The sequence below is a fragment of the Prenolepis imparis genome, unplaced genomic scaffold (genome assembly GCF_030444845.1).
Source record: "Prenolepis imparis isolate NDT839.2.m4 unplaced genomic scaffold, iyPreImpa1.0 SCAF_14, whole genome shotgun sequence".
In the NCBI taxonomy this organism is placed as follows: Eukaryota; Metazoa; Arthropoda; class Insecta; order Hymenoptera; family Formicidae; genus Prenolepis; species Prenolepis imparis.
Genome location: NW_028141172.1, coordinates 2466992 through 2492800, shown reverse-complemented (window position 1 = coordinate 2492800; position 25809 = coordinate 2466992). Strand labels below are relative to the sequence as shown.

General features: G+C 31.7%; 5 protein-coding genes across 8 annotated transcripts; 4 read left to right on the top strand and 1 right to left on the bottom strand.

Moving 5' to 3' along the window:
* The first annotated feature begins 4404 nt into the window (after positions 1 to 4404).
* On the top strand, positions 4405 to 7207 carry LOC145944964 (acyl-CoA Delta(11) desaturase-like). The gene is made up of 5 exons (XM_083053677.1): positions 4405 to 4678; positions 5509 to 5639; positions 5996 to 6201; positions 6477 to 6662; positions 6942 to 7207. The coding sequence occupies exons 1-5, from the start codon at positions 4405 to 4407 to the stop codon at positions 7204 to 7206; spliced, it is 1062 nt and encodes a 353-aa protein (XP_082909803.1). The 3' UTR covers position 7207.
* A 2816-nt stretch (positions 7208 to 10023) lies between these two features.
* On the top strand, positions 10024 to 11832 carry LOC145944967 (pre-mRNA-splicing factor ISY1 homolog). The gene is made up of 4 exons (XM_083053683.1): positions 10024 to 10453; positions 10590 to 10612; positions 10739 to 11057; positions 11222 to 11832. Exons 1-4 carry the CDS (start codon positions 10451 to 10453, stop codon positions 11582 to 11584), a joined length of 708 nt encoding a protein of 235 aa, XP_082909809.1. The 5' UTR covers positions 10024 to 10450; the 3' UTR covers positions 11585 to 11832.
* Positions 11833 to 14195: 2363 nt separating this feature from the next.
* Syt14 (Synaptotagmin 14) lies at positions 14196 to 21123 on the bottom strand. 2 transcript variants are annotated; one of them, XM_083053675.1, is made up of 8 exons: positions 20808 to 21123; positions 19335 to 19523; positions 18895 to 19032; positions 18458 to 18516; positions 18174 to 18353; positions 17541 to 17864; positions 16983 to 17336; positions 14196 to 16879 (listed from the first exon to the last, which is right to left on the bottom strand). In XM_083053675.1, exons 1-8 carry the CDS (start codon positions 20839 to 20841, stop codon positions 16667 to 16669), a joined length of 1491 nt encoding a protein of 496 aa, XP_082909801.1. In that variant the 5' UTR covers positions 20842 to 21123; the 3' UTR covers positions 14196 to 16666. The 2 variants fall into 2 exon arrangements, with proteins under 2 accessions (XP_082909801.1, XP_082909802.1); XM_083053676.1 differs by having other exon boundaries at positions 19380 to 19523.
* Positions 21124 to 21447: 324 nt separating this feature from the next.
* Positions 21448 to 23465, top strand: Cls (cardiolipin synthase). 3 transcript variants are annotated; one of them, XM_083053680.1, is made up of 4 exons: positions 21448 to 21583; positions 22022 to 22371; positions 22646 to 22903; positions 22984 to 23463. In XM_083053680.1, exons 2-4 carry the CDS (start codon positions 22036 to 22038, stop codon positions 23245 to 23247), a joined length of 858 nt encoding a protein of 285 aa, XP_082909806.1. In that variant the 5' UTR covers positions 21448 to 21583; positions 22022 to 22035; the 3' UTR covers positions 23248 to 23463. The 3 variants fall into 3 exon arrangements, with proteins under 3 accessions (XP_082909806.1, XP_082909808.1, XP_082909807.1); XM_083053682.1 differs by having other exon boundaries at positions 21490 to 21619; positions 22984 to 23465; XM_083053681.1 differs by having other exon boundaries at positions 21493 to 21580; positions 22984 to 23465.
* Positions 23466 to 24249: 784 nt separating this feature from the next.
* Positions 24250 to 25806, top strand: Cia30 (complex I intermediate-associated protein 30). The gene is made up of 3 exons (XM_083053678.1): positions 24250 to 24548; positions 24672 to 25058; positions 25171 to 25806. Exons 2-3 carry the CDS (start codon positions 24688 to 24690, stop codon positions 25691 to 25693), a joined length of 894 nt encoding a protein of 297 aa, XP_082909804.1. The 5' UTR covers positions 24250 to 24548; positions 24672 to 24687; the 3' UTR covers positions 25694 to 25806.
* The last annotated feature ends 3 nt before the right edge of the window (positions 25807 to 25809 follow it).

Below are 25809 nucleotides of genomic sequence, written 5' to 3'. Positions count from 1 at the left end.
TTTAGAAATGGATTGGAAATTAAAATTTTTAAACCGCGGACCACATACGCCGCGGATTCATTTTACGTATATTAGAGCAAAAAGTTTGTACGCTGGTATGCTAATGGTATCATCATATTGTGCAGATAATGTACTGTTGAAATATATAAGATACGGCGCAAATTCTATAACGAAGAATTATACTATGTGTATTAAACGAAAAAATTTGTACGCTCGAATGTGTTTGATATAAAAGTAATCTGCATAAAATGTACTATTAAAAAAACAAGCGATGAATTCTATGCTTTTTTTGAATAGTTAAAGATGAAACTTTATAGCCGCGAACCCTACACTGCGCGGACTTATATTATGTATATTATATAAAATAATTTGCATGCTTGTATTTATTTAATATAAAGATCCAATAATTTATCGCTTGTTTTTTTCAATAGTACGTTGTTTGCAGATTATTTTTATACCAAATAGATACGAGCGTGCAAATTCTTTTATTTGATATACATAATAAAAGTTTGCGCCATATAGGATCCGCTGCTACAAAGTATCGATTTTTAATATTCAAAATTTGTTGCTTGTATATTTCGATAGCACATTGTATTATATATATAAAAGTTATATGCAAACAATGAAATATATTATTCGAGATTTAAGTAGTAAACATATTATTTGTAATATTATTTATAACATTTTTAATTTTTATAACATATTTTATTTTAAAATTTAATTAGCAAATTAACGCTTTAATTATCTGATTTCTGTCAAAAAATGTTAATCAAATTTAAACAAATTTTATATAAAAATACCTTTTTTTTATATAAAATCGAGAAATGGCGCGCGCGTAGCGCGCGCTTGTGTTGTTCTAGTATAAATATAATATATAATACATAATAATATTAATATATATTATAATATACATTAAAACGAGAGGTAGTCCCTATCTCTAAATAATTATTAAAATTTATCTGAAATAACTTTCCTCATTCCGTGAAATGGAATTTCTAAATATCGAAATTGTAGAAAACTTTCCAGTACTAACAGATTACCACTGTAATATACCGCGCAATGTGTTTTATAAAAATCCAGAAAAGTTAAACAATTGCAACTGCATTCATTTGCGTTAATGTTTGACGCACTCGATGTTATGATGTTCATCGTTTTCATTCTTCACATATCTTTCTATAAACATATGAGCATACATAACTTCTTTCTCAGAACTAGAAATAAAAAATATATAAAATATATTATATAATATATAAAAAAAGAGTCATAAAAATTTAATAAATCTAATAAAAATCGTAACCACATATACATATCATATGTATACGCGTCGTCAATGTTAATATGTTCAATTTAATATTATTTACATTATTTACATTTTAAGAAAAAATTATAATGGAAATATGTTTATAGAATTACATCTTAAACTGTTTAAAATGTACAAAATGTTTATTCAAATATATAGTTATGAATTATTAATACGCATTATATAATTTAAAGTAATGTTTATAATTCGTTGCAAATTCAGTTTATGTATTCTTTCTTTTCTTAATTATGACTGGGTTCATTATATTCGGTGTGTTTTGTTCGGTTTTCTGTTTTTTCTCGAAGAGACATATTTTCTGAATATTCAAAGGGATTCAAAAGATTAAGGAAATCTCAAAAACGATTGGAGTTATATTCAAAAGATTGGAGTGATTCAGCGCAAATGGAGTTATTTTCAAAAGATTGGAGTGATTCAGCGCTGAATTTCAATATCTCAAACATACAGAGTTCAAAAGATACATTCTCTCACAGTCGACATTCAGATTAAAGAATCATATCAAAATTCTTCAATAATCAAGTATTTATACATTCAATACTTCTTTATAATAAGAGTTTTCTGGTCTCTTAAATTATTTCGTTCTCAGATCAGAGAGTATTTTCATTCTTAGGCTTTGATATGTTTTCTAGCCTAAAGAATCGATCTGATGAACATTCCAGAAAAATTTCTTCTTTCTTAATAAAACAATCTTCATTCGAAAACCATAGTAAAATATTCTTCTCTAAGGTTCTGGTTATTCTTTTCTAACCTTAGAGAATGGTTTTTTTCCAGAAATAACTCAATATTTATTATAAAATAATATTTTACTCTTTTATTATAAAATTTATAGTTATTAAATGTTTCAAAATATTAATAATTTATATTCATTAAAATCTTTTCAGTTCTATTTTTAGTAATTTAATTACTTTTTTTCTTCTTTTGATTATATTAACATTATATAAAATAAATATTTAAAATTTTAATTATGTTGTTTTTAAAATAAAGTCAAAATTATTTTCTATTCGTTATTCCGATTTCATTTAGGTTTAAATTTATACATAAACAAATTTATTATTTGATTAAAATTTTTTAGTCAAATAAATTATAAATAAAATATACGATTAATAAATTTCATAATTTTACAATTTTAAATATATTAAAAATGTGTAAACAATATTTTCTATTTCATATATATATTATTATATACTATTAATATATATTTTAAGTAGTATAGTGTAGTAATTAAGTAGTATAGTGTAGTAAGTTGAAATATACTATACTACACTATACTACTTAAAATATATATTAATATATATTTTAAGTAGTATAGTGTAGTATAGTATATTTCAACAAGAAAATCTTCGATTTAAAAAAGATTGTAAAACTTAATTATGTGATTAAAAGAATGTGTGACTCGGTATTTCGGTATTATGGAATTCCGAATATTAATTAACGTGACGTGATGTATTATAATTAACGTTTATATATACAGTCGTGAATTTAAATAGAAACAATAAATTAAGGGGATTTTATATAAAGAGCTGTTTAACATTTTAGTGTTCACTTACTTTTTATCTGCAGTGCAAACAATATTGCATTAATATTACGAATATCAAGATCAAATCTTTTATAGTGCTGATAAACAGAGTTGGGTAAGTTAATTATTTTTTTAAACTAAGTTAAGTTAAAGTTAATGGCTTATAATAAATTAATTTAGTTACATTAAAAGTTGCATGAACAAAAACTAACTCTTTATCAGTTAAAAGTTGAGTTAACCCTCCGACTGAATACGTTTTTTCGTCACCTTTCTACTGAATACGTGGCTGTTTTGCGTTCGACGCTATTTTCCTCACTTTAAAGTACTTTAAAAAATCTTAAAAAAATTCATAGAACATCTGTCTACATTGCAGTTAATAATTTCATAATCATTTTGATAAAAAAAAATTATCGTCGCGAACCTTTTATACGGCGCAGCCTTTTTTATTTATATTAATTAAAAAAGTGTGTTAGACTCTATAGTTTAGCTACAACAGTAATCTGCAGACAATATGCAATCGAAATATGTAAATGAAAAATTTTTGGCTTGTGTTAAAATATTAGGTATCATAAATTTATAGTCTCCGACCTTATACGTACGGCACAGCCTTTTTTAATGTATATTTATTAAAAAGTGTGTAAGCTTGTAGTATTTTGGTACAAAAATAATCTGCAGACATTATATTATCGAAATATGTAAGTGAAAATTTTTTGGCTTGTTTTAAAATATTATTATAGTTATAGACATTTGTAATTATAACAAAAGAGATTCATTTGTCAAGCAGTAAAAGTCTAGTAAGTAGTTCTGTCTTTTTAACCAAATTAATATACGCACATTTTTTTAAGATTATTAGATGGTTAGAAAGATATACGTATATATTAGTTATAAATTCTAAGGAATATTATATTAATAGTAATTTGTGCTATTATATATAATTTTCAAGTAAAAATTTGTGTAAATTTTTTACGAAGCGTATCGGGATCTATGTTTATAGGAATTTTTTTGTTCTAAATTCAATTTTTTATAAGATCCTGAAGTTTCATTGACCTAATTTGAAACACCCTATATATATTATAATATTTAATAAATTTATATTAGCTTTCTGTTTAAAGAAAAATATTATAAATAATCGGAAAAGCTCTAAATCTGTTTATTAATTTAAAACTCAAGTATTACTTCTATTGATTTTGAATCTCTCTTAATTTAATTTTGTTTTAATAATTATATTTTTTGATAAAGTCATCTGTTTATAAATATTGACAATTAAATAGTAATTTTTACTCTATTTTATATTTACAAAAATATATTAAATTTTTTAAGAGGGTATTCTATTCTCTATAGAAAATTAAAAATTAGTCTAAGATTTTTTAAAAAGAACTGGAGATGCTAGACAAATTTATTGTAATAACTCTTGCAGAGATTATTAATAAATCTCAAGCTTTTTTAACATGGCTATTTATTGGCTATCATATTGTTTTTAATCGCTAGTATAACACACATTTTATGTGCAAAAATAATAATCAGGTTTCATTCTTTTTCAGAAAAAATAATTTATATTAAATTCAAAAATATGGATACCAATACTTCATATTTTCAATGCTATACTACTACAAAGATGTATATAAAGAAAGTTTTAATCGATGATATGGAAGAACCCATGAAAAATATGAACACTGACAATGATGCCACCGATAAAAAATCTGAAATGATGAAATCACGTCTCTTTAATTTCAAAACCAACATAATATGGTATATTGTTTTGCAAGTCGCTTTATTGCATGGCATTGGCGTTTATGGGACATTGACTTTTAATTATTTAAAAAATCCAATGACTACATTGTGGAGTAAGTATCCCGAAAATTTGATATATATTACTATATTTAAATCCGTATTTATAGTCGTTTCTCAAATCTCATGTCAAGAGCGTATCAAGTTAGATATATAGATACTCAGATTGAAGTTTTATGTCTTGAGATAAACGAACGGTTAAATAATTACATTTTGATTAAAGATCAACTGAAATTTTTAACTGAAATTTTCTCTTGAGTATCTCTACTAAATCGAAATCATAAACGAATATCAAATTGATTTTCAAGATGCATCTATTAAACTTAAACCATATCATATATCTCATGACTGGTTTTAATTGAGTTTCTCAGCAGAATCACGACTATAAATACGGACCCCATAAAGATCTAAGAAAGAGATTTTCAAGATTTTTTAGATATGTTTCGTGTAACTCTTAACGCTATGATCTCCTTAGTCTTAGAATAATATATTCAAAGCGAAATTATAGTAATCGTGCGCTCGATTGATGAAATTTTCATATGAAATGAGAAACTTCAAAGAAATGCGTTGTTTTATATACCAAATACAAAACAATTGAATGTTAAAATATCTGTGATTTTTATTAGTACATTTTGTATAGCTTTTAATTCTATTATTGTATTCTAGTATTCTTTTAGTTCTATTAAATCAAGAGCCGATTATTTTAATTAAAACGCTAAACTTATTAATATTATAGAGGATAAGAAATTTTTTGAATGTGCTGATAATTTTTTTCGGGTTTCCACAGATCTCTAGATTATTCTTTCTTGCAAATACGTTTCATATTTTATATTTTACAATTATTTTAATAAATATTCAATAAATATAATTTTTTCATATTTTTAAGTAATCGGCATGTACTTCATAACCAATCTCGGCGTATCTGCTGGCGCACACCGATTTTGGTGTCATAAGAGTTACAAAGCTAAGTTACCATTAAGAATTCTACTTCTGATCTTCTTCAGCGCAAGTGCACAGGTATCATTAATTCATATTCCTTATTTAAGAGATAACTCTTGTATATAATGCACAGAGAGCGTAAAAATATTACGTATACATATTGGGATATTTTCTTCTATGTTTAAAATGTGTGAAAGTAAATAATTTTTTTCGAATTAAATTTTATTATGCAAAACAAATAAATGGATCTTATATAAATAAAATTTTATTACAAAGCTTAATAATCAGATATTTTATATTGAAGATTAAAGGTATAGAAAAAGATGTCCAATCCAAATTTGAAAAAATCGATTTTATAGCAGCTATATATAATATTTTTTGTATTATATCTTTTCGAGAGCATATTTTGCTTTATAGAAAATTGTTGTTCACAGAATACAATATGTAAATGGGTGAAAAATCATCGTATGCATCACAAATATTGTGATACTGATGCAGATCCTCATAATACCCAACGTGGATTCTTTTATACGCACATTGGTTGGGTAATGATGAAGGAACATCCGGAATTTATTAAAAAAAGCAAAGAGCTCGATTTGTCAGATGTCATGTCAGATTCCGTCGTAGTCTTTGGCGAAAAGTAAAGAATATTCCGTTTATTTTGTCATAATTTATAGAATAAATTTTTCTTATGCACATAATAAATAAATATCGACATATTGTATTTATATATTACATTCTTAAAATATATGTAATGCAATAAATTTAATTTTCATAAATAAATCTTAAATCTATTTCTTCATAAAATCGAAATTTTCTCAGAATTGCAAAGAATTTCAATAGATTCTCAGCGAAACGTACTCGTATATATGACGCTTGAATAATGTCCAAATGTTCAGTGTAGTATTTTTATAGATATTTTTTGCCACTTCAACTTTTCTTCTGCTTTATTCTACCTACGATGTTACCGGTATACCTCTGGAACGAGATCTGGAGCAGGGCCATTATGTCGCAAATGTTTATACGGTACATGATTTCTCTGAATACTATATGGGCCGTCAATAGTATCGCTCATGCGTGGGGTACAAGACCATATAATAAGTACGTAATTCACACGCATAATTACGATACTCAAATTTACTTTTACAAAATTGTATCTGTGTGTGTATGTGATAAAAATATATTATAAATTTTTTGTTTATTAGTATTATTGTGTTTGTCAATATGTTAGAAATAATTATTGTATAACAAAGTATTTTTATATTCTTACAATTTTCTTAAGAAAATATATTTTTACTTATATATTAAAATATAAGAATTAATACTTATTGTTAATTTTATTATATTAATAGAGTTTAATAACATGTTTTCCGTTTTTAGAGACATAAAACCGGCAGACAATAATTTTATCAATTATATGACAGTGGGAGAAGGATACCACAATTATCATCACATGTTTCCGTGGGATTATAGATCGGCGGAAATTGGAAACAATAAAATGAATTATACCACATTCTTCATCGACAGTTTCGCGAAATTAGGATTAGCTTATGATCTTAAATACCCATCCGTCGACTTGATAAAAAACGTGATATTAAAGAAAGGTGACGGAACACATCCGATGTTGTTCAAAGTATCGAAATAGAAATCCGATATTATTTTCATTAATTTATTTTATGTTTATTTTACATTAATTTTACGAAAACAAGTCTAAAGATTATAATGAGATGCATCCTTAATCAAAAGACAACCGTTTGTTATTTCTTTCTCCGATTATATGTTTCTTTTATTTTTATATTTTATGTCTCTTGTCTGATAGTATTTTATCTGCTAGCAGATAAAATAAATTAATGAAATATATCAACATATATATATATGTATAATTAATACGCAATGTCATTGTTATATTATAAAACACCTTATATCAACAAGCTGTTTACATGAATAATTTACATGGATAATTTACATGGAATAACTTTACATGGAATATTATAATAATTACAAGGATAAAATATTCTATAATATTAAAAAAACATTTTTTTTAATGTTATTTTACTGTTATTTTCTTATAAATTTAAAAATGATAATTGAATTATTAAAACTTGTAACGACAATCAAGATACAAAACAAGAACAAAGTACAAAACAAACGTATCACTCTTTCTGATAAAAAATTGGTCAAATCTTAATATTTTAATAATTTAAATAAATCATGTGGAATTATTTTAATTACTTTAATTACTCTTTTGGACGACCTTTAATGTATTTTTATTAAAAATTTGACTCCAGCTTCATTTTTTTTAAATTTAACTTCAGCCTAATTATTTAATTATTTCATTTTTTTGATTGAGTCACATCTAAAAATTTTTATAATTAAAATAAATAATCTGGGATTAATCTAATAATTTTAAATTCTTTTCTGGGCAAGATTGAGTGCATTATTTTTTTAATTTCACTCCTGCTTGATTATTGATTATTCCATTTTTTCGATATGGATCACATCTAAATATTTTATTAATTAAAGTTAAGGACGTGGGATTCTTTTAATCATTTTAATTACTTTTTTGGGCGACATTTAGTGCATTTTTATTAAAAATTTAAATCCATCTTGATTATTTTATTATTTCATATGATTTTTGCGTCATATCTAAATATTTCTATATATTAAATAAATGATCTGCGATTATTTTTATTTCTTCTCTCTGTGCAGGTTGGAGTGCATTTTTATTAAAAATTTATCTCCAGCTTGATTATTTTTTTTTTTTTTCATTAATATGCTTTGCGTAACATTAATTTATTTTTATAATTAAAATTAATGATTTGGGATTAATTTAATCATATTAATTTTTTTGTTGGGCAAAATTGAGTGAATTTTTATCAAAAATTTAAATCCTGCTTATTTAAATATTAAATAGTATGATACTACACGTTTATCGATCTATCGTCTTATAATTTTCTAATTAAATTTGCTAATTAAATTTTAAAATAATAATATGTAAAAAATATAAAAGTGTAATATGTTGTAAATAATATATTATATAATACCAATATATTTTTTAACAGAAATCAGCTGGATGACTATCAAAAATATTAATCACATTTAAAGTATTATTATAACATATTATTTGAAACATATTATTTTATTTTATTTTATTTTGAACAAACAACTGTTAAAATTAACCCATATCACTCTTTTTTAGAAAGGGATATGTTATATTATAATACTTTCAACTCGATCAAAATAATTCTCACTCACCGATACGTGCAATAGCGGAGTCGTAGTACACAGCACACACATTGATCTGAAAACAAAATATTCAAATTATGTATGTGTATATATATATATATATATATATATATACATATATATGTGGGGGGGGGGGAAGTGTATGTGTGTGTAGCAGAGGATGTTTTGAAAGTCTGGAAACGATCGAATCTCAAGAAAATCTTTAGAAAAAAATGTTTTTAGGTATTTTGCATACCTCGTAGTTGCCCCGATGTCGCCCGATGCTTCCCGGGCCTCCTCCTCCTCTCTTGGTCCACGGTAGCACTCACGACTCACTCGCGAAAACACGAATAATTATACGATCGCCCGACACTTTACACGGCACTCCCGACGCGACGCGTATTTCGCGTACATTGCGCAATGAGAAATAACGATGCGAAAACTATTTCGCTTGATTTTATTATTTGATTTAATTTTATTTCGGACAAACTGTGAAACTGCTAACCCTCCCCAGCGAGAAATGATTGGTCGAATCGACGTCGATTCGACCACCATTTCTCACTGGGTCGCGATGGCAGCCTCTCGATGCTACGAACATAACGCACAACGCGAATCGATAGATCGATAGATGTCTGTGATCGAGACAGTCAATCAACATCGCAGAAAAGAGGCTTCAAAACTTCGATACAAATTGAATTCACTCAGTTAACATATGCCTTTTTTTAGAAAGGAAATTTCTTTTGTTACCAAATTTCTCTCATATTGTATAAATATAATTATTATATGTATAATTACGATATATATATATATATATATTATATATCTCAATTTACCTTAACTTCTATTTGTGTAATCTGTCCACCGAGCTCGCCAAGAAACTTTCTATTGCGCATGTGCGAAAAATCGGGCTTTAACATCAACCACAGCTTTGAATGCGTTCGAAAATCCTATGGAATAGAGTAGCATTTAATTGACCAATCGGGAGAGGAGAAACAAAATTTTTTTTTGTTTTGATTGGTCAATTAAATGCTATGGCCGCGTTCAGCAGAAAAAGCAGCTTTGCAACTGTTGTAAAATTCGTGAATCTGATTGGCGTATTCTCTTAGGTTCAGCTAAGATGAAGAGAATACACCAATCAGATTCACGAATTTTACACAGTTGCAAAGCTGCTTTTTCTGCTGAACGCGGCCTATGTTACTCTACGGATAGAATTTTCGAATAAACCCTATTGGTAGAGAGGAAGATAACGGTACACCTAACCTAACCGCAGCATAACGCGGTATAACCTCGTTTAGTGGCTGTATATAACCTATAAAAATGACAGAATTATAATATACACACTTAAAAAAACAAAATATAATATAAGAAACCTACAAAACACAGCAGTTGGCGTAATGATTGAAAATAAGAAGAAATATGTCATATAACATAATATATTTAAAAAATATATTTTATACAATTACCTTGTTCAATTATTTTGTAAACAGATCATACATGTTAAAGTCTAAAATATGTGTGTATTTTGAAATATAAAATCTATTGTTTTATATTATATTATACTGTAAATAAGTAATATCAGTATACAATCAATTTATTCAAGTTCAAAATATTCCGTAATAAAATCAGTAATAGTATTGTGAATAATTACTATATGACAGTTAAAAATGGTAAGTATATATAACATTTATATATAAATATATATTTTATTTATATAATATTTAATAAAATATATATAAATATATATAAATTTGTTTTATTAAATATTAGTATATCACTTTTATTTAATAAATAAATTTTTTTCAGGCACGAAATGCAGAGAAGGCTATGTAAGTTATATTTTTAATAGATTTAATTTAACTAATTAATAATATACTTCTTTGTTAGACTACTATTATTTTCATAATAGTAATTATTAATTATAATTACTACTAATATCAGTAATCAATCTTTAGGACAACACTTGCTCGTTGGAGAGCAGCACAAAACAATGAAGGAGCAAAGAAAGAACAAGAGCGAAGGCCATATCTAGCTTCAGAATGTAGAGACTTACGCAAGGCGGAAAAATGGAGAATGCAAATAATTCGGGAAATTGCGAAAAAAGTTGCACAAATTCAAAATGCTGGGCTTGGTGAATTTCGTATTCGTGACTTGAATGACGAGATCAACAAATTGCTTAGAGAAAAACGACATTGGGAAGCGCAAATAAAAGAGCTTGGTGGACCTGATTATTCCAGAGTCGGACCTCGCATGTTAGATCATGAAGGACGTGAGGTAATTATAGATTAAATTAAATTGATAAAGATTTATCAAACATTTAATTAACATTAGGAGTACAATTGAATTAATTTATATTATAGGATAATTTTTGGATACACTACATGTATTTATATCATATATATATATGATAAAATATAACAATATATCTTGATGAACAGGTTCCTGGTAATCGAGGTTATAAATACTTTGGAGCTGCTAAGGAACTACCAGGTGTTAGGGAATTATTCGAGCAAGAACCACCGCCACCTCCTCGAAAAACACGTGCAGAATTAATGAAGGACATCGATGCGGACTATTATGGTTACATGGATGATGATGATGGTATTCTAGTACCATTGGAACAAAAAGCAGAACAAGAAGCGAGAGAAAAATACATCAAGGAATGGACATCCCGTGAGAAGGAACCAGAAGCTAATGTTGAAACAACAGCGCAGAAACCAATTCCTTCTCAGCAAGATATTCAGGAAGCCCTATTAGTTAGAAAAAAGAAAGAGTTACTGGAAAGGTATGGACTGGAATAAAGTTTAACTTGAGATATATTCCTAGAAGAGTTTCGATTGCGATAATAACTATTTGTAAGTTTATTGATTTAATTATATATTAGAATACATTTTTATAAAACGCGATGGAGATGTAATAATTATTGTTAATTTATAAGTACGCGTAATAACATTGATTAAGATAATTAGTTTGTGCAGTAGACATTCAAACTTGAATTAATGTTTATCGAGAAACGGGTGCTGTAGATAAAATATAGATCAAAATCCAACATTATAGTCTGTTTATAATCTTCGCGATCTGGTATCTTTTTCATCATTCGATCTCATATTTCGCGATTTTTTGGGAAATTGACAAAAATACAATAATTCGAATGACATAGTGATTAACGAGTAATCATTAATCATTATTTCCTAATCTAAAAATCATCGTACGCTCTTATTCTCACAAAAGTGTCTCTGGAATGTAACAAATCCATATCAATATGTTGAAGCTTGAAATCTTTCTTCGTCTCGATACTACAAGCGTCTATCAATTAATAAATAGGAATGTTAAATGCACGAAACATCACTTTTTTCTAAAAAGGAAAATTCGTGAAAATTTCACCGCGTTTTCTTCAGCTAGAGATAGTATAATCCCAGTACGGTGTTCTAAAATTAAAATGTATAATGGTGGTCCGATCACTCCCTACATATCCAATATTATCGATTTATCACGCAAAACACTAGAAAACGCTGTTGTAAGATTAACGTTATCACAATTACATTACATCAGATTCAAAGAGTTAAAAGCCCTAAAAGTTACCCTGAAAAACTACCCGCTAATTCAACATATATATTATTCACATAATATGACTGGAAATCTTAAAATTTTCTAAAAGTCCAGTTTGTGTCTTGTGTAAAACAAATGTTCAGTAATAATCTTATAATCGAGAGATATTAAATACTATATCGCATTAATTAATTTACATATTTAAACGTTTCTCTCCTCTCTTCAGCATCGTGCTGTTTATAAACAGACTGTGCATTAAGATATACAAATATTGCTAGGACTCAGAAGTACTATAACAATATCAATACATAATGCAGCTAAAAAAAAAAAAAAAAAAAAAAGATGCAAATCTTATCACACTTATATCCTAAATGTGTTTTAGAATCCGTTTTAATCGATTCTATTAACTCACATATATAGTTTTTACACCTTGTATAAGTACAATTGGAATAATTATAAGAGTATAAAAATCCCTTATAATTTTCTCGCATTATAACATATTCAGTGGCGATCAAAATCGAAAATGTGAATATAACGTTTATATATCCTCTTAGAAGAAAAAAATCCAGTTTAAGCTGCAAAAGGGATTTATAAATGAGAGATGATTCACTGCATCTAGGACTTTGTATGCTTATAGGATATTCTAAACTCTTATTTGCGGTAATTATTTGCAACATATATAATATAAATATATAAATGCGTATACACAAAATTTCGTACTGCGCGAATAAGGAAATTCTCTTCATGTTTTAAAGGAGACTTCTGAGTCCCGACTATCATTTTATTTCTAAAATATAAATGAGACAAAATAGTTCGAGCATGGATTAATAACCATGATGAAAATTTACCACTAAAGGCTTGAAAAAGTCAAGCGTTAAATGATTCACAGCATCTGTTTGTCCGTTATAATCAGTGGTTGATTTTACCCGCTGATCTGAGGGGGTCCCCTAACGATTGTTTGGTCTAAACCCACCTTTCACATCATCAATGTATGTGTATATGTATGTATATGTTTGTGTGTACGCATTTTTATTAATAATATTGTTAAATAATCTAAAAATCGTGCTCGGATATTCAAGGAAATCCGCCATGTGGTTTTCAATAGAAAAAATAAAGAATTAATTTAACAATTTTTATAAAATTAATATATATCAATGGAAATAAACTCATTTAATATAACGCGCTGTTAATTATTATATCACGGAAATAATTCTTTCATAAATTAAGCTCCACAAACGCGAATAGATAACAAATCTTTGCTCTTTAATTTTAACAGTAAACTTTACTGAAAAAAAGACTTTAATATATTATGTTTAATTATCGAAATATTCAATATCGAAGATTATAAATATGTATATAAGACAAGCTTAATCAAATTTGTTAAAAATAGACTTCAAATGTAAATCAAAGAATCTGTGGAATACGTAAAATTTGTTTTATATAAGAGAATTGTTTCTGTATCGTATATCTCTCTTCATATCAAATTAATTTTATGATATATCTAACGTGGACATTAAATCCATCTTTAAGTCGTATCATCTCTACTTCTGCGTGTTCTCTAATATAACTTTAGTATGGTGAGGAAACCCCCTTGCTCAAAAATTCTAATAATAATGCATAGATTATACCACGTATCTACATGATCTCGTGTTTATGTTTCTATTTCATTTATATTATTATTATATCGACTCTACAAACACATCTGCGTTTACGGAGTGCGTTTTGCGAGTCATTGTGCGTCGTTGAATTGTGGATTTGCTCGTCCCGCATTTTATTCCACTTCGATTCGAAGTCTCTCTAAAATCATTGCCACGTCGGCGCGTGTATCAATCCATTCTCGAACCATCTCGAGAGATGCCCGTGTTCTTAATTTCATCTTACCGCCATAATCTCTGCCGCTCTAAAATTCATCCGCTAATTCTAATCTTTTTTTTCCTCAGGCATACCTGAACGAAACGTAAAATGACGTTTTAAAGATTAAAGTTTTAGAAGATTGGTGAATTAAATTAACTTGGAGATTAATAAAAATTGCGCACAAATAAACATAACTGCATATAAGTAGTACAGCGGTTTACAAGCGGTTTTGACAGATGAAACGGCTGGCATTTTGCGAGACAATGTAGATTACAATATTGAGCATCTCAATGATCTCGAGATGGTTTAGCTTAATATTATATTGTTAGATATATTAATTATTAATTTATTACACAGCAAGAAATCGTTAGTTTTTTCTTAGTAACAATGTCCTTTTCATGGACTAGCTTTTTTTTGTGACAAATCTTGGCACTAGACACTGCGATCTCTCCCTTGTCATTCCTTTTACAGTTAAATGTACATATATATTACTAAGCGTGTACGTTTCATTCAGGTATGTTTAAGTTGTGGTAGTAAGACTGAGTATCATGTTATCGATACTAGGTAGAAATCTAATAGTTAATAATCTCTCAATGTTAAATGCACGGGGAGAACACGGGCTCAGTATTTGTCATATCGATTCATATGAACAAACACAAGCAAATCGAATATCCGTCAAATGTATGTACAATACATACAATAACATACCGTAAGACGGGTAATATCGACACATTGATACAGTAATGCAGCGATGATTTTTGATAAACAAGTATTATTGAAATATATGTACGGCTATAATGAGCAACGTATTCATTGAGTATCACACAAAGAATATAAATCAGAAGAGAGAAAATGTATTTTTTGACAAGCAAGAATTACTTTTTAAACTCGATTGTGTGAACTTATAGAATAATAATTAATAATTTTTAGAAATTCATATTCTATGATATAATTGTAGTTTATTTTGAGAAATATTTAAACTGAAACTTGCAGCAGAGAAATAAAAAGAGAGAGAAACTTACATAATTTAATGTTAAACATTAAAATACTATGAATAAACAAGTTAAGTACAAGGAAAAAATAGTATTCAAATCCATCAAAAGTGCTTATTATCGATATTAATTTACTAGAACATTTGCTAGCTATAAATTGCTTGAGAGAAAAAAGCAAGAAATCAAGATATGTCTCAACAATTTCGTTACTCTATAAAAACAATAAGCATAACCATATAATAATAATAATTTCACTGTGTCGATGTTATCCAATTTCAGGGTGGACACAAATCATTCGTTTCTTTAAATTAATCAAATCCCTAAATTGTCAAATTTATCAAATTAGAAATTTTCAGGAATGAAATACTAATTTTCTATCGAAACTCTAAAGATTTGTGTAACTTTTTTTAGGCTCTTTTTAATGCGAGTTTTTAGGAATATTTTATAAAATTACAAGGGAGCTTTTTGCTTCTCCTGAAACTTCAATTCTCTTCAAAATATTTCCACGAGAGTTTTTCTCGCTCTTGAAATACTTCCAAACTTATTAGAAAGTTCTTTTTTTCTGTTGCATGACCACCCTGTATCTTACAATACTATGAAGTCAAAAGATGTATGTAACTATTTGTGTATTTTCGAAATGACGCCGCTCGGCCGCTCAAATTTCGCTTACATTTTACGACAAATCTCCATTTAGCGTGGCACGCGGCCTAAAGAGGGTGAAAGGCACAAAGTAAAAAATAAAGACGATCCAGATTGGCTCAGGCACATGTCGAGTCGGAGAGCGTCGTATTACGTGACAGGACAGGCACGATGAGACGCCCGGGGTGTCGATAACATCACGTGATCATCCGGGATCCTCGACATCGAAGATTAATCGCACTGCTCCCATCAGCGTATCAAAAAGGAAATGTACTTGGTACATTTAGACAAGAGTTTATAACTCAGAGTTTACAGTATTCCAAACAGCATCCCGAACAAAACAAAAGCCCAAACAACTTTTAAAAGATGTCTAAAATTTAAATGACAATTAAAGCATCTTTTTTCACACGTATTATTTAAGATGCCACTTATAGATATTTTTGTGTAACTTGTCTCTAACAGATGTTTAAAGAACATTCATTAAGATATCCTTTGGTCTTCGTCGCCATTTGTGATTTTTATTTAACAGACATACAACATTGGAACATCTTTATGCGATGTCATTTGGACAGTTGCGTTGTTTGGGCTCTAACTTATGATTGACAGACCGACTGGAATATTGACTTCCGTTATTCAACCAGGCAGTACACAGTATGTGTCTCCGCGCGAGATAAGAAGAAAGAGAATTCCGAAATCTTCTTCGAGATAAGCCACGAGCAGTTATTCTTTCTCGGAAATGCGCATCTCTGTTTCCCATACTTGTCGCGGCAAGTATCGGTGAAATCGATTTCGCGCTCGAATGGCTGCGTCGAGAATGAATCCAAAAGGAGGCACTCACTCGAGAATGCCTCAAGGACGCAACAGCGAATGCCAGCGTTGTACTTGTGTCGGTTGCCTAGCCGTCCGCATGTCGTTCCAATGCTGCAGCTCTTCAGATCCGGAGCTGTTCAGACCCAGAGAGAGCCAGCCGATCATCTCTCGACCCTTTCTACCCATTCCGCTCCGTCGACGATTGTACACGGATAGGAAGAGCGTCACGTCTCCCAATTGGAACAACGCGATCTATTTTTACGAAAAAAATTCCATATATGATATTTTAAGAATATAATCAGATTTTAAACGAAAATCCTTTGAAAGCTAGAGAATTTTTTTCTCATAGAATTACCTGAAATATAAAAGTTTCCTTATACAGGGGATTCGGCTGGGCGCGCTTTAGACCAGTTTTCGACCGGCCCATCTCGTGGTTATTGCTGTCAACAAGAGCCAATTTCACGTAGGTGTCTGGTGGTTTTGTGTCGTTTCCGCCTCCGCCGCGGAAATGGGAGCCCTTGATAATCTCCACCGATAAGCGGCCCGTCGTGCCATTATACGCCAGACCGATTAAAATTTCGGCGACGCTGCCACCTTTCATACTGCTGCCGTAAGGCGGTATAGCTGTGGAGGCGTAGGACTGAACAGACTGCTGGGATCCCGTGGAATCGCTACGAGTTAGACTGCTGGTGGTTCCCCAATCCTGCGCCTGTAAATATAACAAACCTTATTCGAGTTTACATCAACGTCCTTTCGCTAAATTATATTTTGTAGATGAAAATTTTAAGAAATTAATTTCCTTAAAAAGTTTGCTATACAGAAAGGTATCTCAACTATACTTTCAGCGTGAATTAGATCTACATTACGATATCTATCTATATTATAATTGAAAGAGACTTTAGAATGGACTTACCGAAGAAGAAAGCGGCGGTTGAAGAGTCAACCAGAGGGTAGTTTCCAGCTGAAGATTAATATGATCAAAGGATACCCTGGCTTCGCCCAACAATCTCTCCCGACGCATCATTCTGCCACCCCAAAGGTATACCCTTAGCCGTACTCCCATTGCGTTCACGTCTTCCGGATTTACACGAGGAAGTAAAAAGCTCTCCATGTATTGTGGCGATGTCCCTTGCCGAACTCGAGTCTTGCGTCTTTGCTTCTTTGATGGCAGCAGGACTAATCGTACCTGGCTGCCGCCGATGCCGGGGGGATAATTTCGTCCTTGTAACACGTGAACCTAGCAAAATAATGTATCTCAATTGTCGTGCAATATTTATAATGTAATAAAAGCGAATTTTAAGTGTTTTTAAAACAAAAATTATTATCAAGTAACTTTTTCATTTCAAGTAAATGTATAAATAAATATATACACAATATAATAACAATCTAAATGATAGTCGACTAATATTAAGTTACAATTTAAGATTAAAGTTTGTTTCTAAAAAGATACAAGAAAAATTATAATTATTATATTATAATAGATTGAAATAATTACGATAAATGTAGAAAAAATTAAATATATATTATTGGATATAATTATACGAACTGTCATCTCGCGCATTGGGGCATCGTATAAGAAAGCGACTTCCAGACTACCAACTTCCTCGGTAGCCATCGTACCCATCGTCGTGATGGCATCATTGGTCGTCGATTCATTTTGCTCGACTTCTATCTCCTGCTCTCTATTGTCGAGTATAATGTTAGACGCCCCAACTTCTACTACGCACTGGAGACACGAAAAAAGCAAGAAAGAATTACAATATATTGCATCTTGATTCGCGCGGAGCAATGTTTTTTTTTATTTTTCTACAAACAAAATCAAGAATTCACCTGCTGCTGATCCGTTGGAGAGTGTTCCTCGGTGCAGCTACTGGAAGTGGTCCCAGCATCTACGAATAACAATTATTTATTGTTAACAAATCCAAGTGGAACGATCATCTGGAGTATAATTATTTTCTAATATGTGGATGTAAATGTATACATATATATTAAGATTTTATATGTATATTAATTAAGAATTAAGAAAATTAATGTGAATAAATACTATTACATATATATTTTTCTTAGTTAATTTTTTAAATTAATAAATATTCTTAATTCATTTTCTTAATTAAATGTCTTAATTAATATGTATATATATATATATATATTAATTAAGATATTATGTATTAATTTTCTCACTTACATGTGTATCTTATTAGTGTTTGTGTGTACATATATTAATTATTGCTTATTCTTAAAATTCTAATTTATTGTTATTTACTGACCTACGATAGTTGTTGGTCCATCCTCCGCTTGGATAGTTAACGTATCCGGCGGAGGATGTGAACGCAAATTTAATCGTCGGAGAGCGTCTTCCTCTGAATCGGAGCTGGTTTCCGGATCTGAATAGGAGAAGGTCTTCCCTAGGAAGCAAATATATTGATCATTAGAAATTATTTCTTACGCCTTTTCTTCGCTGCGCAAAAAACCGAACATTTCTTCCAAAAATTTAGCAATTATTCGATGTAATAGAGGCTGCGGATCCATCCGTCTTTCAATCTTAAAATTTATTCAGCAAATTTGAAAGTAAACTCTCATTTATATGCTCGCAAGAGAATAAGAGAGAGAGAGAGAGTAAAATTCAAATAAAATCGAAAATTTAAAAAAAGGTGAAAATTTGCAAGAAGAGATGACCGGGACGGGGAAATCGATATAAATCATATACCTATGTTTTTCGAGATTTGAGATGTGGAGCTGTTGGTGGACTCACAGAGGGGTACACAGACTCCGCCGAAGAGCGCCGTGGAGGAGGGCGGCGTGAAGCACCACTTCCGGGACAAGTAGAGGAAAAGAGCCAGCAGTAGTACTACGAAACCGGCAACGGCACCCAGAACTGCAGTCGCTTCCACAGGTACTGAAACATCCCCGAGAAATATTATTAATTGAATTTATTATAATTCGTGCAACAGAGAAATTCTGTATCCCTCTCTTTTTCTCCCTCCCTTAATTCTCTCCCCTTTATTGTATGTGCGAAATGTTTTTAATCATCGTATATATTTAATCGAGAACAATATCTTATAATAATCAAAAGTATGAAATTTTTTAATTTAAATTTGTATTAAAAATATGAAATTTTTAATTTTTACCACTGTAAATATTCGGCCATATTGTAACATATAATAATTCTTCTAGTCATTGTATATAATTGAAGATCATTACACTTTGTGTGTATAATATTGAAAAATAAATAAAGGAGGGCAAGAAAAAAAAAGAGATAATTCTTCATGTAAAATAAGCATACGAAATAAATGTTTTTCGTGAGATCCTCAAGGTCCTCTCTCTCAGAAAATTGAGTCTAAAAAGTCGAGATATATCTTTTTCTACCATATGTATTATTATAATACATTTTTGTTATTTTTTTTTTAATTTTGGAATTTCAATCTTCCAAGGCTGTATATGTATTAGGTACCGGTGTATCATATCGGTTGTCGTATCGAGCGCGTTAACGCGACGTCGACATATTACGCCGTAATGACCTGGAATAATTTATTATCGCTCCAGTTGACACAAACTACCTGCGACGTGGAATTGCGCAGCGTCGCACGCACGTTTAACGCAGTCGATTGTAACAATGAAAAACAACCCATGTCTCGCATATGTCTCCCTCAAGGAAATCATACCCGAATTATGTTGAATTTTTCAACGCGCCCGATCGTCCGATTTCTCATCGAATCATTAATTCGACACTTTCCGGAAATTCGCGGGATTCTCGCCTCGATAATTGTCACTCTCGAACGTGTTATTCCTCGGAAAATTTGAGAATTCGCTTGCGCAATGCGGAGGATTCTCGATTATTCGAAACTCTCTATCTCCTCTCTCTTGATTTTTCTCGCGTCTCGAAAATCAATGCCGAAGGCAATTTCGCTCGCGGCTATTAATACGGATTCCCAATCGACGTATCTGCCTTTCGACGCCCTAATAAAAATAGGGGAGAGGAGAAAATATATGTGAAGGGAAAATGGAGAATTTTCTCGATCCTTTTTTTTTAAATTTAAAGTCTCGCGATTTATATCGCCTCGTCTCGAGATAATAAAAAATCTCGAGGATGCTCCTCCGAGCGATCCTCCAGACCAGGTTCGGGTCCCGAGACTCGTCGCCAGGAGACGGACTTAAGCCCGACCGGACATAGTGGACTTACCCGCCAAGAAGTGGTCTGATCCAGCCAGAATCATGCTCGACCGCGGTGTCGCGTTAAGATCCTTCCTTAACGTTCGGCTCTCGGTGGCGCGGCCGGGGTTGCCTCTCGCACCGGAATAACGAGACGCATCATCCGCCTCGGCTGTCGCCGGGCGTCCTCCTGTGACAGAAGCGTGGCTGGCTGGCTTCGTGAGCTAGCCGCACAATAATACGTGGGCGGGGGTGTACATACACACAGCACTCTGTTGCTCGGACCGACGCGACGACGTGCGCCTGCCGCACCGAGACCCGTCGTACGCGCCTGCGCGCTCCGGCCGCCTCGCTCAGGCGCACGCAGTACGTCACGACGCGAGTCACGTGACGCGTGGGTAGTAGCGGTGGTGGGGGAAGAGAGAGAGAATTCTGAAGGACGTTCTCCCTCTTTCTTTCTTTCTCGAAGCAAAATCTTCGGAATATTATATCCGTTCTCTTTCTGTCGGAGACCAGTCCTTATTATTTCACTCGAATCAATTGTCAAACTGACATTGGAATCTTCCTGTAAAATTTATTAAGTAATTAATTGTCAACGAGATGATTTTCGTTCGGAGGCGAGATATTATACGTGCGAATATAAATATCGCCGCTTGTATTGACACTTTCGAGAGGGACGCTTCTTCCTCCTCGTCATATGCGCAGTTGCGGCTGTTCATTCATGTTTGGAGAACGATGTGATGTGGATTTCGTACGCTTTCCCGAATCTAACCTAAAAACATCGAGCCGCCTCTTACGTTGCGAGCAGTACGAAAAAAATACTCTTATAAATACATATGTGAAGTAATTTACGTTTGAGGCAGTTTTTTTGCAAGATTTTTTATCCTAGAATTAGCAGAAAGCGAACACGCGTGTTATTTTACTTTATTCGCAGACGAAAGTGAATATTTTCCGGGAATGTCGAAGTTGAGGTTATGTGGTTTTACCACAAATTATGAAATTTCAATATATACTCCAAGTTTTAATATAATTAATTCAAAATTTTTCATTATATCGATGCTTTCAAATTTTCAAATAAAATTTGCTCGAAATTTGAATCGCTTTTTATCTTTGACAATTTAAACGTTTATTCGCATCTCGATATTTTTATTTAAAAAAAAAAGATCGACTTGAAATCTCATGAGAATAATTTATCCACTTTCTGCCAATTCAATAATTTTCGTTTTTATTCTGTTTGTCAAATAGGAGGAAACATAATTATGAACTACTTCACTGTTCTACAACTTAAACAAAGATCTGCAGTTTTAAATAGAGGACTAATAGAGCAATGTTTGAGGCAGTATCTGATGTGTCAAAGCAGACTCTACGTCGCAGAAAGTAAAAATCGTTACAGACATTGTATTGATACAAAAGAGCGAGCAGTTCGAAAAAAAACATGGAGAACACGTATATTGCAAGATATTAAACATACGAGAAGAAAAGTAGAAGAAATTATTGAAAAGGAGAATATCTGGACGATACCCAATTTGCTTTGTATGGGTCGTATAGTGACATCACCATTTTTAAGTTATTTGATCTTATCGCAAGATTACCAGGTGCGATTCAATATTTTGACAAAGATATTATTGCTAAAACACATCTCATCATCATTGCAATATTAAGTTAAGCACAAATATATTGTAACATAACAATAGTGCAGTGCAATTTCTAATTTGTTAACACTATTAAATGGATTTAGAATTTAGAATTTTTTTATATAATAGATGCAGAAAAATGTGTCAACTATAATTCCTTTAATAATTGAAGTTTGCTAGCTTCCATAACTGTTCATCATGTTATATTTAAAACTATCTTTCTGCCATGGCATAGATAGCGCTATGGCTGCTTGCATTTGCAGGAGTTAGTGATTTAGCGGATGGATGGATTGCACGTACTTGGACATCACAGGCTTCTAAACTCGGAAGCTTTTTGGATCCAGTGGCAGACAAGTTACTCGTGGGGACATTATTTCTCTCTCTAGCGTGGGTCGGTTTGATACCAGTTCCACTTACTTGTCTCGTTGTCGCACGTGATGTTGCTCTGGTGACTGCTGCATCTTACATTAGATATCGTTCGCTGCCTCCACCAGTATGTGTGCTATATATACCTATTAATTCCATTATACATTTATTTAGCTCGATGAATTAATTTGATCTTTATAATTTCAGAAAACCATGGCAAGGTATTTTGATCCCACACACGCTACTGTACAATTAGCACCAACCTTAATGAGCAAGCTGAATACCGGGATGCAATTGACTCTGGTTGCTGGAACGCTGGCTGCTCCCGTTTATCACTTTGTAGACCATCCAATTTTGCAATATCTCTGTTACATAACAGCGTTCACCACTATTGCAGGAGGTATCAGTTATCTATTGTCAAAAGATACATATAAATTGTTAAGGAGAAAGACGAGGACTCAGACACCTTAAAACTAGACTGTACATTATCGATATATGTATTTGTACATATATATATATATATATATATGTGTGTGTATATATATCGAAATATATATATATATATATACAATGTTGTAAATTATGTAAGAATTTATTGTTTGCATTATGTGATATTACTCTTTTGTATTATCATATCTGTACAGAGGTTACAATAATGTTCTTATTTTTAAAATTTTTAAAAAAGGAGAGTACATACTACTGGAATTTCTTCTATAAAATTTTGTACATTCTGTGGTATTTTATACAGATTTATATAGAGAACGATCCTTTTAAAGTAATAAATTTTCAATAGATTATAGAATATACGTGTTTGTATGATGTTACTGAAATTTGCGCATGCGCAGTGCGAGCAGATTTTCTTCCGTGACGCTTCCGCGTGAAAAGCGGAGTCTGCATTTTTAAATGCGGCCTTGTAAATATACAAAAAAAAAAATACTCATTTGATACTGAACAGACACTGTGTGTGTGTGTCCAAAAATCGCGATTACAATATATCGTAAAGGTGCCTTTTCATGCTGACGCTCGACGCTCATTTTTAGCATCAAAAGACGTCACGTGACCAAAATTGACGAATTGGTATCTTTATTTTTGGTCACGTGACGTCTTCTGACGCTAAAAATGAGCGTCGAGCGCGTGATCAGTTAGACGCTAGCGACAAATTGATAGTGAAATCGCACCCTTATATTAAAATTAAATCAAACTTCACGTGCCATAACAGTAGGAAGGAGGAATAAAAACACGGTCTACAGACGTAATAAAATACGTAGATGGAACATCAGCCACCGATATGCGCGCGCGTTCGACTTTAACCTTCAAGTGGCGCTGCGTCACGTGGTCGCGCGACGGTCGGAATTCGGCGGCGCGGAGTGGGGGTGAGTGGTGGGGGGGTGCGCCGTGCGCCGCGCGCGCATCCCCCCACCACTCACCCCCACTCCGCGCCGCCGAATTCCGACCGTCGCGCGACCACGTGACGCAGCGCCACTTGAAGGTTAAAGTCGAACGCGCGCGCATATCGGTGGCTGATGTTCCATCTACGTATTTTATTACGTCTGTAGACCGTGTTTTTATTCCTCCTTCCTACTGTTATGGCACGTGAATTTTTCAATCATTTCTATCATTTGAATCATTTGATTGATCAGAGCGAAAGAGATAAGGATTTCTCCATCCCGATTGATCGATCAAATATTTGTAGCGTCAGTTTACGCGTTCATTTAATTTAATCTCATTGTCAGTTGTATATCAAATGCGTTAGTTGCACTTTGTATATACCGGTGAGCGAAGTGAAGTTAACCAGTTAACGTTTTATTTAATTTTAATATATCACAAGTAACTCGGAAAGATTATTCGATGATTTAATCTAACCTAATTTTTTAACTTCTGTATGTAAATACAAGAGCTTCAAGGGCGAATATGAATCCCACGCGGATATTTAGGAATTCATTGACATATTTTGTGATCGGGAGAAGGGAATTACATGTAACTGCTCACTCGTCTTTCTTCGAACGAGATCGAAGATCTGGTTGGAAAATAGTGCACGATAGGCCACCACCGGAACAAAACTTGAGCCTTGTAGGCAGATTTCGCGAGGGATGCCGGCAGCTCAAGGAAGAGTCTGGTGTTTGGCTGGAGGAGGTGAAGGAAACAATGAAAATGGATCCTACTGTTATATACAGGACGAATGAAGTGGATGTTGTGTGGCGATTTAATGGGGATCCAAAATCCTTGGATCAGTGGGTTACTACCAGCGACAGCGATTATGAACAAGGCTTTTCAACAGCTAAGTTAGTATAAGTCATATATATATATACATATCTATAATAATAGATAAAACATTTATATTATATGTATTACTTGTCATTTCATATCAATAATTTTGTCATTTTGTCTTTTTAGATTAGAATTGTCTTCTACTGGCAAAGGTCTCTTTTCTGGCGCGTTAAGCACTCGGTTGCCCAACGACGGTAGAATAAAAAATGCCGGCTACTGTAATATTACTACAGTACCTAAGCAAATATCCTTCAAACGCGAAGTCCATCATGATTGGATGCAGTATAATCACCTAATTCTTCATGTTAGAGGAGACGGCAGGTGTTATATGCTGACCATTTCGACCAGAGGCATATTCGACTTGATGTGGAACGATGTATATCATTATGCACTCCATACGAGAGGTGGACCTTATTGGCAATACGTCAAATTACCATTCTCCAAATTTGCATTTTCCAGTAAAGGCAGGGCGCAGGACGATCAAGTGCCCATAATGCTGAACGAAGTCACAAATTTTGGAATTACTATATCAGACGATGTTCCTGGCCATTTCAAATTAGAAATCGATTATATTGGTTTGGAGTTTGATGAATATCACGATGAAGAGTTTGCTTATGAAACTTACAATTTAGCAGGAGTTAGATTTTAATTTTTGCATACAAATTAATGAGATTTCGTGACCTTGTTATTACTCTGTACATAAATAGAAAGTGTAAATAGAAAATATGAAAAAAATATGGATTATATAGTATGAATAACAAACTT